This window comes from Anastrepha obliqua, chromosome 3 (genome assembly GCF_027943255.1).
Source record: "Anastrepha obliqua isolate idAnaObli1 chromosome 3, idAnaObli1_1.0, whole genome shotgun sequence".
Classification (NCBI taxonomy): Eukaryota; Metazoa; Arthropoda; class Insecta; order Diptera; family Tephritidae; genus Anastrepha; species Anastrepha obliqua.
In genome coordinates, this window is record NC_072894.1 from 45,168,969 (window position 1) to 45,181,654 (window position 12,686).

Genomic DNA, 12,686 nt, shown 5'->3' on the forward strand with positions numbered 1-12,686 from the left:
CGGCCTGGGGGCTGTGGGAAGGGAGTTCCATCATAAAAACACCTAACCTTCATTGGGTGAAAATATGAAAGTATAAAAATGTTTACGTCATTTGGTGTTGTCGTTTCGTAGTGATGCGCGGACAACGTACATACATTCACCTTTATAGTATAGATATCGGCGCCCAAATTAAATTTTGCTAAAATGTTACATCTGAACTGGGAATAGTTATTGGCCAATTTCATCAATTTTCAAAAGAATAATTACTATAAAAATTTCGGTCCGAACTGAATTTAGCGGACCTTACTTCCTTTCGTTGCTTTGGTAGTTCCCTAATATGCAGCCTAAATTGTATATAGTTACATTTGTATGTGTATTTTCGCATGTAATATTTGTATGCAAATTAAATAAAATCCCTTTTACTTGTTTTTCGTGCCTTTGTGAGTGCTACTTTAGAACGATTTCATCCAATATTTTTACAATGCAAGTTTGGATAAATTTGTGCAAATAAGCAAATAAGAAGTAAATAAGTCCATTCGTCACACGAATCAGCCAAGTAACGGCAGCCACGTGCAGCCGACGCGATGTCAGCGAATTTCTGCAGTCATTGCTCCCACGTTGTTATTTCCAATTCACGGCGGATGTGGATATTTTTTTGAAAATTACTTTGCTAAGCGAGTCTCAATGTGGAGTTTACCTGATATTAAATATTGCACTTGAACACTTGCACTTGCACTTGAACACTTAAGTTTTCGATACAACTTTTCAGATTTAACCTTTTAATTTTGTACATAAATATTAACGCATTTCAAAACTTCATATTTACGCTTTTTCCACTAATAATTCTTAGTTTTACTTCAAATTACTTCACTTTTCATTTCTTTAATTATTTATAGCTACTAAATTTTGTCACGCCATGATTTGCGCAGTTTTTTTATTTTTATTATCTCACTTAACTTCTTTTAAACTAAATTTATTATTCAAAATTTTTTTTGATACTTTTCTTTTCTTACCTTTAAATATAGGCGAGGCGGTCCATGTATGCGCTGCACTTTGGCCCAGAAACTGCCCCACCGATATCTCTAATAGAATGATAGGCAAGCCGACTAGAAATAATAGTGTTATGTATGGAATTAAATACGAAGAGCCATATTTATCCAATTCTCTGGGGAAACGGACTATATTGGCGTAAGTGACATTCAAGCAGATGCACAGCACGAGCCCACGAAATATCGAACATTTGGTCTAGAGAGAAATAAAAAGAATGATAAATTAATGGATTTGTGTTTATTCTTTTATTTATGTGTATGTATAAGTGACTTTTTAAGGTAAACAATTAAATTTAAGTAACGAAAAGAATAAATGGGAAGAATTCATTGCTAACCTATACAGAATGCAGTATTAAAGTGGGGAATATTAAAATGTTTCAAGAATATTTTAATTTTTTATAGTTTTATTATATCTTTTTTCTTATTTGGTTTGAGTGCATTTTTGTTTTGTGCCAGTGTTTACAGTGCATGGAGGCTTCGCTCAAATTTATAAACTTAACTGATAATATGCAGCGTGGGTAGCTAAGCCAGAACAACAAAATTATTTAAATACGTGGTTTTCATTACTACAACAAAAGTTATCTTTATTGATATACTATAAGTATATTGTTGATTTCGAATTTTTGGAATATTTTTGTTTTTATTTGTTTTCATTTCTTGCAAAAGAAAAAGGTTGCTTGTATGTAAATGACATTTTGTATATTCGTGATCAAATGGAGTCAAAGGAGTCAAGTGAAATATATTTGAATGAGTAACGACACTTCTTGAGTATCATGCCTAGTCGAGGAGCCGGAGGCAGCCTAACTAAGGAGCTAAACCAAGTAGTCAGCGAATAAATTTCTAGATTTCTTGAAGGGTGTAGATGAAGTACTGTGAAGGCTAGAAGGGGGCAATAGATCATAATCACACTACCTCACCCAGATCCAGTTCCCATATTAATCTCAGAATAGAGCTGGGTTGGACTGAGCTTATGTGCATTTCTTCTGGCTGCAATTGGATCAACCTTCTCCGTGCTATAGTGCTGCATTCAAGGACAAAGTGTATTGGGGTATCCGGAGATTGATAGCCAAAACAACAAGACTAAGTGGACCATATCCCATCCTGTGCAGATGGCTGCGCAATCTGCAATGGCATGTGAGAATGCACATGAGCATTCTCAGTTTATTATAAGCGAGGATTATGAATTTCATAAACCTCTTTTTATTATACCTCTCAATAAGGAATTACCCTGACGTAGCCCAATAATTTGGTGCTAGCTAAACTCTCTTAACATTAGCTTCCTTTTTATGGTGTGTTGTCTTATAACAAAGAAAATCTCGGGTCCTATTGGTAACGAAGCCGCAGCCTGGAATGCAAATGCGTCCGATACTTCATTCACTGTTATACCTCTGGGTTTTGAGACCCAAATGAGCCAGATGCGATTGTGCGTTCCTAAAAAATTTAATTTCTTAATACCATACGCTCAAAGACCAATGAGGATTTAGTCTCACAGCCAGGCAGTGCTTTGAGCGCCACCGACTGTCTCTCAGAATGGCAATTCGCTTGTTCCGCAAATTTCTGTTTAAATTTATCTCTGCACATAGACGACAGCAAACACATCGGTTTGGAAGATGGCTTGGAAAACTATACATCGACACAAAATGTTTAGTTCTGTGGTCATATATTAAAATGCCTATGCCTTCTGGCATCTTCGAGCTATCTGTATAGCAATGCAGGATATACTCTTACGTATAACTGTTTACCTTGTCATCCAGTTCTAGTTAAGTTGCTTCAGATTCAGTTGCGTTTGATCTCAATCCATGGAGATCAATTTGCCGAAGCACATACAAATACCTTATCCGCACGAAGGCTGTGCAATCACAAATTTAAAGGAAGGCAGTGACGTAAGACCGAGCCTCTTCCTTTAATTCTAGTGCGCGATCGTGTGGACTGGAAATCTCACATTGTATGTTCTGAGTGATGTCAGATTATTTTTTTTGTATCTGGCTTAACTGCCCTCGTATGTACGAGTACCTAAAATAGATAAAATTCCTACCAAACTTACAGGGATTTAAAAGTTTCCAATACTTATAGAGTATTTGGATAAGCTACGCATCCAATCACTGCCCCCTCTGTGCAATTCACAGCTATTTAGTTCATCTCACTTATGAGTCAAAAGTTTTCGCATATCAAAACTGGTGCACACTAAATAACCGTCCATTTCCATTTTAACTATATTTTACTACTTATTTATGATGACAATTTCTTCTCACTATGCTTCGCATTTAATCACGACATACCAGTGGCAGCCATAAAAACAACAATCAAAGTAACACCAACTGGAGTAGCTTCAGCAGAAAGCACCAAACGCAAATCCGATCTTTAAATCATACAAACAAACACATACGCATTAGCTTAAAGAGAAATTGAAAGTATTGCGGTTAAAAGCCGCAAAGATGCTGAAAGTTTTAAAATTACCCCCAATCGGAAGAGAAGAGAAGGGAGACAATAATGTTTATAAATAACCAAGATGAAAGGTAGGTACGCTGTAGAAAATACAAAGTGCGAAAAGGAAATCATCACAAAAATTTCAACTACAGCTGAATTTAATATAACAGGGAATTTACTTGAGTTTAAATGCGTTATCCAAGACAGCAAAACAAGCTGTAGAGGATGATGTTACAATATAATTAAAAGTAGCTTCGCTGCCACGCTGGTGTGAAAATACTTTCTCAGCAACTTACAAGTAAGTAGCACCTATCTGTTTCTCCACAAAGCGACTTGGCAAGAATTTGAAAGCAACAAAAAATGGAAATTTAATTAACACTTAAGCGAATCACAAAACCGACACAAATGTGAGAATTACTGCGCACATCAACTTAAGTGCTTATAACACCATTTAAGCAAAACTTGTTTAGCAGTTAAGTTAGAATTAGCTTACGAAATTCGCAATAAACTGAAAAGAGTGGACATGCAGATAGCAAAAATATAGACAAACTGCAAAATTCCGAACGGAACGACCATATAAGCAGTACTGCAATATTTTGTTATTATTCCGGTGATGGGCGATATACATATATAATATTTGTTTTACAGTTGGTCAAAGTGAACTAGTGTGCAGTTTTGTTGTATAAACTTCCTTATTTCAAGCATTTGCACAAGCAAAGAGCCGTTTTAATAAAAATGAATATAGAGTAATAATTATTAATTAATAAATAAATGTTACATATCCACGTTTGTATATTTTATTGAAAAATTACTCGCTAAGGTACGTTTTAGTTAAGTTTAGCACTGTAATTATGTTTAGTGAGAAATGCTATTCAGATGTTATTGCATTTATTTTATTTTGTTATAGGTATTCATATTTTTTATTTGTTTATATGCTATGCCATGTTATGCTGGGCTTTATTACGTAAAGTTATGTTATGTTATATTACGTTGTATTGTGTTATTTTACAATGATATGTTATGCTATGTTAAACTATGCTATTTCAAGTTTTTTTAAGTTTCATCTTATATGATGTCATGACAGTTATGTAGGAATTACTCACTAGAATATGCTTAACTTTTGGTTAGCACTGTATTTACTATATGTTTAGTGAGATGTTATTGCATTTTTTTATTTTGTTTGTTGTCCATATGTTTTTCTTTTTTCTGTACGCTGTACTTTGTTATGCTATGATATTTATATAAAGTTATGTACCTTAAGTTATTTTGTAGTATTTTCCTAAGCTATGTTTTGCTATGTTAAACTATGTTGCTATGATAGTTAAGTTATTTGCTTATGTTTTGTTTTTCATGTTTTGCAATACTATGTTTTGTTACATAAAAATTTAAAAATCCGAAATGTTTTCATTTATTATGTTATAAAGGGTTTTTTAATAAGATGTGTTATTTTGATATTCAAAGAAAAATTCTATTTTTTAATATAAATGATCGGATGTTTATTTCATTATAAAGAGGAAGATATGCCATTAATAGTGGAAAATAACTTCAGGCAAATTACCACCACCACCACGTTTACAGGACAATGTCCTTTTCATAAAATTTTCCATAACCGAATTGCACAGTGGCTGCCCTACGTCCTCGGCTGTTGGCGTAGATCTTCTCTTTCACGTGGCCCCACAGAAAATGGTGACAAGCTGTTTAATCACAAGACCTCGGTGGCCAATTGTGATCACCTCATCGCGAGATAACACGTTGTTGAAAATAAACGTTATCCAGATCAATACCATCCAATTCCGGCCATAAAAAATCGTCGCTAGATAACACATGTTATTAGAAAACCCTTTATTACGTTGCTGTGTATTACTTTATTTTAGTATGTGTTAATATGTTTTCTTATGTTATGTTAAGCTGAGTTATTTTATATTGTAGTGCATGTAGATTTTATTTATATTATATTTTAGTATTTATTTTAATTTATTCTACTTAATTTTATTTTATTTATTTTTTTCGAGTCGTGCAAATATATTTGTATTGCTTTCAAATTTATTTTTACACATTTTGCGCATCTTCAGCCATTCAAAAAATCATTGTCAGCGTCCTGAATTTCTTGAATTCACCACAATCATTAAATCTAGTTATTTGGTTATGTGTGGGCAAAGCAAGAAACATTTCGAAGCAATGAAAGACAATTAGTGTGAGCTGTGTCAGACCATTGTAATCGCATCGATTGGCTACACAAAAGATTTGATTTGATATACAATTGCAAGCAACACCACACAATAGCTGCTCATTTGACATTTTCTTCCCATAATATAACTACATATATATGTATAAGTAGTTATTCACTAAAATGCTAGTGGTGATAATTACAATACATACAAGCGAATTGCTGTCAATGACTTCAAGTGAAATTAATCGAATGTGGTAATTCCATAGCATTTCGCTGTCATATGGAACCATCACCATCGAAAGCACTCCCACAAATCCATATGTATGTGTGTATGTACTATTTGTGTTGAAAAGCATAAAATTTATATTATATAGCTATCAATGCTCCCATAGAATTCGCAATACGAAAAAATTTAAAATTTTACAAGGAAACTTATATACGACCCAGAAGTTTTAGAAGGATCTGACAGTTAAATAATTAAAGAAAAAGCCAAAGCTACTAGTTTGTAAAAATAATTGTATAAAAATGTTACCACAACACACCTGGAAACAGATTAAATATAAGTACACGGTGTGTAAAGCCCTCAAAGCAAATAAAGCGCCAGGATATGACCTAATAACAAGCAAAAAAGAATAACCCACGTGCGGTTACACGTTAATCTCTTTTATATTTAATCCGATAATTAAGAAAGAATACTTTCCCATAGAAAGTTGGGCAGATTACTCTCATGCCCAAGCCACGGAAGCCCTTGAATATGGTATCTTCTTATGGGCCGATAAGTCTACTGGCTGTAATGTCAAAACTTTTCGCTAAAGAAGCACTAGAGAAGAAAGAATATTGTGTTGCAGTTTTTCTAGATATCACGCAGATTTTTGATAAGATCTGGTATGAAGGCCTATTATATAAACTTAAAGCGAGCCTGCCACATAGTTACTACATGATCTTAAAATCATATCTTCAAAACAGGCATTTTCTTGTCACAGTAAACGACGAAGCCACCGACCTCCACCCAATAAAAGCAGGTGTACCATAAGGAAACGTAGTAGGGCCTATATTTACAGCCGATCTTACCTTACCGACGAAAAAATGCACCGTCTCATATGCAGATGATGGTTAAAAATAAGCATGCCCCAGCTGAGGGCAACCTCGGTAATGTTTGCGCTTGGCTGCAAAATGACGTAAAAAAGCAAACGAAAGCAAACGGCGGCCGCCGTAGCCGAATGGTTTGGTGCGTGATTACCATTCGGAATTTACAGAGAGGTCGTTGGTTCGAATCTCGGTGAAGGCAAAATTAATAAAAAACATTTTTCTAATACCGGTCGCCCCTCGGCAGGCAATGGCAAACCTCCGAGTGTATTTCTGCCATGAAAAAGCTCCTCATAAAAATATCTGCCGTTCGGAGTCGGCTTGAAACTGTAGGTCCCTCCATTTGTGGAACAACATCAAAACGCACACCACAAATAGGAGGAGGAGCTCGGCCAAACACCTAACAGAAGTGTACGCGCCAATTATTTATTTTTTTTTTTTTAAGCAAATAACTTTTACCCTGTAACTTTACGCAACACGCAAATTTCCCAGATAATGCTAAATACTTAGGTATTCTGCGAGAGAGAGGCGTCTAACAGGGCAAGCAACTAGGACTTAAACTATGCTCATTGATTTGGTTACTTGGGCAAAAATCGGTGTTATCATTAGACAATAAAGTGCTAATATACCAAGCAATACTCAAACTGATATGGACCAACGGAGTTCAAATATGGGGTTCAGCTTCAAAATCAAACTTGGAAAGCCTGCAGAGATTTCAGTCTAAGATACTATGTGTCTTGGTTTGTAAGCAACGAGCCTACTTAAACAGTATTAGGCTATTAATAACTCCTAAAACTGCTGAAAGCTTAATTTCTACCAGGAGGTTTAGATCTATAACCCCGCTTCCGGGGTAATTTAGTTGTACATGTTTTCTGCTGAGTTTAAGAAATGCCTCTATCTTTATATGTTCTGGATCAATGAGTCTTTTCGATTGCCGCATGCCCGTTTGGACTCTCCAATACTCGATTAAGCCTCGTTTTTCCCGCTCACGTAAAAAGGCACTTTTGAAACTATTGTTTACCTCGCAGAAAGGTTCAGAACCTACGAAGAGAGTTTTTACCCTCCTTTTCGCTAAAGTGTCCGCAATTTCATTCATGTTCCGGAACCCACAACAAGGTAACAAAGTTTATTGATGCTAGAGTTTCCAGAATTTTAAAATATTCCCAGAGCAACCTTGATTGAAATGAGAAGCTATCTAGCGAATTTAGAGCTGCTTGACAGTCAAAGAGAATGTTGATATTAACACCACGCCTGTCTCTGCGAAGGCATTCCCTGCCACATAGCTCTAAGGCATGGACCTCCGCTAGAAGTAACACTGAATGATTTTTAAATGATGAAGATTGTATGTAATAAATGGAGTTAAACAAAAAAACAAAAAAAGTAACTCATATACCACCATACTTACTTTGCGATAATAACGGAATGGCACATCCTCATGCACGACATATAAATAATCTGCTAGATACTTTGTTGTTGGTATCTCCATCTTTGGGCAGATTTTGTAGCGTTTGTATGCGCAGAAGAATTTGTCATTTTCTTGCATTACTCGGCGCTGGCAAGCCAAATGAACGCGACAAATTAAAATTTCCTTAACTTTTTTCAGTAGCACGTTTCAAAAATTTTTGGATTTTTTATTTTTGTTTTTTTGGTAATTAAAGGTCGCCATGCAGGTGAAAGTAAAATAGTTATCATGCTTGGGTTTATTTTTTGTTATTGGATTTTTAAAATTTTCACATGTTAGCGCTGCTGCAAATATTAATTAATTATTTAGTTAGGTCAAAACTTTCCGTTCAAATAATTTTTTTTTGTTATTGCTTTTTTTTTTTTGTTGAAAAAAATAGTATTATATATGCTTATTTATGTATTTTCTTGCTTATTTATTTTATCACCATTAGTGCCCATTTCACTTTTTTACGTCATTTCGTGTGTGTTTGCATAATAATGACTATAAAATAAAATAAAAATAAAACAACAAAAAACAAAATAGATAACAGAAAAAATAAAAATAAAAATGCACCCCACAACTGCTTTTTGGCTTTTTTTTAATATTTTTTTAAGTTTTTATTAACACTTTGCCAATGCGTGGCTCAAATATTTAGTAAGCAGCCGAGAGCAGCACACAAGCCATATGGAATCAACACCTACAACCAATAATAGTTTGATACTCGTATATTACATATAAACTAGTACTGACACGTACTCACATATGTATGCCTACGTATATAATTTGTGGCTTTATTGTTTGTTTTAGTGTTTTTTTTTTTGTTTTTTTTGTTTTGCTTTAGTTATGCAGTTCTGCAGCAGTTGGTCAAGCTCTTTAATAGTTCATTGTGTTTCTTTAATTCTCTAATTAACTCGCATCTGATTTCCGAGTAGGTGGTTTGAGACATGGCTACTGTGGTAAAAAACATTGAATAAACTCAAAGTCAAGGAGAAATCCATCAGTGCACTTTAATAACAAACAGATCTTTTCCATTTAAATGGTAATTGCGAACAGCAATATCCGCTTAAATTAAAACTTGAGTAAATTTGGTGTACAACTTATTTGTTTCACGTTTATATTTAATTACCACCATGAAATTTTAAAATACACTAAAAATGTTTGATATACCACGCGCAATTACTCAAAATTAAACATTTGTTGAAAAATCAAATGCTTATGTGAGCTGCGCACTGGCTAGTGTGATAATTCATTAGAAAATCATGGTTTCGGGTTTGATACCGAAATATTGGTACTGACAAATAGCGAAATCCGGAAATTGTAAAATCCAAGGCTATTCTTAATGTTTGTTCAAATATTTAAGTTAGAAAAAATTGATACTTGAAAAACCATTCACCCACTTTCGAGGTGAGTGTGAATGGACCTGGCGAATTTCATTCAGATAATATACCTTAATTTTTTCTGGAATTAATGTGCTCGAAAACCATGGACCGATTAACATGGATCCGATAAATAGAATAAATACAATCTTTGTTGGGTGCTTGGCCGAGCTCCTTCTCTTATTTGTTGTGTGCGCTTTCATGATCTTCCACAATTGAAGGGACCTACAATTTTATGACACCTCCGAGTAGCAAATGTTTTTTTAAGAGAGTCCTTTCATGGCAGAAATACACTCGGAGGTTTACCATTGCGTGCCGAGAGGCACCGCTATTAGAAAACATATTTTCCATGATTGCGTTTTAGTAAAAATAAAAAGAAGACTTTGTCTAAGAGAATGAAACGAAAACTATTTTGTGTATAATTTTTGATAAAAAAAAGGTTACTAAAACCACTCAGGGACAGTTGCCCTATACCCTAACAGGGAGACAATCGGCAAAACTGGTGTATATTGTAATTAAATACTTACGCACTGTAGCATTGAGGTCAATAATCCACGAAGTAGTGGTTTTGATTTCCCAATATTTAAGAAGAAATTAACAACTTTCGCGCTACAAAAAGCACTGCTGCTCTGAGGGCGTTTGGCTCCATCACGAATAATTCTAAAAATAAAAGTACTGAGCCGTCATAAAAGTACATGGTCCACCTACAACCTCAAGCAATTGTCGACATTATTAAATATGAATGAAAACGAAGGGACGCCTGGAGACTAATGGCACTCATAATTGGCTTTTGGTCTATCGGATAACAAGCAACCAAAATGAGCATCCCTCACAACACCTACTGTCACAGTTGGAAACAGCCGGAGAAAAAGAAAACAATCTTCCATTTCATCTGTGAATGCTCTGCCCTTTGGAAGGACAGAATGTTAACCCTGAACAAACCGCTGTTCGAGAGTCTCGAACAACTGTCTGGCTTAGACCTAAAAAGGCTCTTAAATCGCTCAGACTAGATAGTCTTGCTGTAAATTACTGGTAAACAAGTTGGTAACGAGCATGTGCAACAAAATGGTGCGGAAGCGCTAGTTGGATTCTGGATGAATCACCCCTTTAACCAACCATAGATCACGAAAGAGGATTACACAGTAGTTCTCATTTTATCTCGCAAACAAAATAGAGTACTAAAAGAAACTTAGAAGATATGAAAAGAAATGCGAGCTTGCAAGAAAAAGGTTATTCTGAATCACTTTTACTAACATGAAAGAGTTATGAGATCTGAGATCTGTTCCCAGCAGATAAAAAGTTTACGGCCAGAGCGGAGCACGAGGAAAATGCAAGAACTACTCACGCTCAATGGGAGAGAACTATTCATATGTAGATGTGCGGTACTTCTCTCAAATACTTATTGCGTTACGAAGTACGCAAGATGACTAGAAATTCCTTATGTCAAAGACAAAATCCACCCGGCATCCACTTTATCTTTATGCTGTACTATTTATGTTAGAAGAAGACAAACATATTTGGAAACTGAGTTTTTCGTTAACTCCGCTGGCAAGAGTAGTAGGGGTTTTGAAACTCTTCGCGCGCTAGTTGAATTGTCAGTAGCCACTTTGGCTTAACCTAACCCATTTCTACTCGTCTGTATGCGAACAATGTGTGCATGTAGAACAGCTATTTACAATTTCAAGCAAAGAATTAGATTTTTTTGTGGAATGAACGCTACCGCTTTTATGCGACCACTCCAATTCGACTGCCAAATTTGGCGCTTAAAACCTTAGGCCTGACAAATAGTAGTGAAGCGCTGAAAATTCGCATTTAATTTTCATACAGAAGACGGTCCAGGCACAACCGGAAATTAATTAATTTGTCAACTAGCATGTATTTGCAATATTTAAATATTTATATGTTGCCAGTAGAGCCGAAATGAATTCATAAGATTATGCAATATATAATATAAATATATACAAATGGTGTATGTATACATTAGAGCAGGTCGGGCAAAAGTTTGAAAAAGTCAATCCATACTTCAAGGCTTTTGGCGAGTATCTCAAATCATATAAATATTTCTTTTTTGTTCGTAAGTGATATATGTATTGTCATGAAGTGCCCGATGATTACTAATTTTTTCTCTGCTAAGGTACTATTTTTCTCCTGAGCCATATTTCACCCTCTTGAATCGAATTGTTCCCCAAAAAATTAAAGCCTACAAAAAATCAGTAAATTCTTGCCCATTAAGTTTTGCATAGCTAATTAAAGTTTTGCTAACCGACCCGGCGTAGTCTGTACACGTGTGCTTATTTATATATGAATATATGTAGATATGTTGTTAACAAAGTCTATAATAAAATTCAATGTCAACAACTAAAATTTTGTCCAATTCTTTGCTGCTCAATTTCAGTCTTTATTTGGTATTCTAATTTTATTCATTCCATTTTTTTTAATCAGTCTCTTTGTTTATGGCTTTTATTGTCAATATGTAAGTATACATTAGAGTTTTTGTTCAATTGATTGAACAGTGCGAGTATTTAGGCGGACATTTACTGTTTTATGTTAGTTGATGCTTCCTGGTGGCCCAACCCAACTCTGCACCTGGAAATATTACGTCAGACTAAATACTAATTCCAATCTAAATATTAAATGGGCACTGCGAGCACATTTGTTAAGGTCGATACTTTACGAGGGCGATTCAATAAATGCGCATATTTGATGACAGGGGGCGTTCCTGAAACAAATTTCAGACCGATTGATAGGTTAGTTTGGATTTGACAGCTATTCGAGTAAAATGTGTTTCATGATTTTCGCTATGATGGGAAAAGAGCAGTATTGTTCGAATCAGTATGTGGAATTTAAGCGAGATCCGAAGGAATTTTTGCATCGAGTTGTCACCGTTGACGAAACCTGGATTCATCCACTGGAGCATAGGGCCTCAGTAAAACCCCTCCATATGATTCTAGTTTTTGCAAAGAGCTTGATTTCGTTCCAATTTTTTCCTGACGTTTCAACATTCTTTCTGGACAGTTCTCCTCTAAGATATTTTTGGACGGCCAACCTTGCCAGCATCTTGTAGATTCCAATCCAGGGCTTAACGACAGATTTACTTTCGCAGTTTTCTCATAACAGCTACCGGCTGGTTTTTGCACCTCTCTTATAGGTCGGAT

The 12,686-nt window shown here is 35.2% G+C and overlaps 1 protein-coding gene across 3 annotated transcripts in view; it reads right to left on the reverse strand.

The window, feature by feature from the left end:
- The window catches only part of LOC129242465 (sodium- and chloride-dependent GABA transporter 1-like), a 150,608-nt gene that overhangs the window by 17,021 nt on the left and 120,901 nt on the right, over positions 1-12,686 (reverse strand). For 2 of the 3 annotated variants that reach the window (XM_054879111.1, XM_054879112.1), the window contains one exon: positions 993-1,224. In XM_054879111.1, the coding sequence (XP_054735086.1) occupies positions 993-1,224 (232 nt within the window). Of the gene's footprint in view, positions 1-992; positions 1,225-8,116; positions 8,458-12,686 lie in introns of those variants that run through there. The other variant, XM_054879113.1, reaches the window with a different exon arrangement.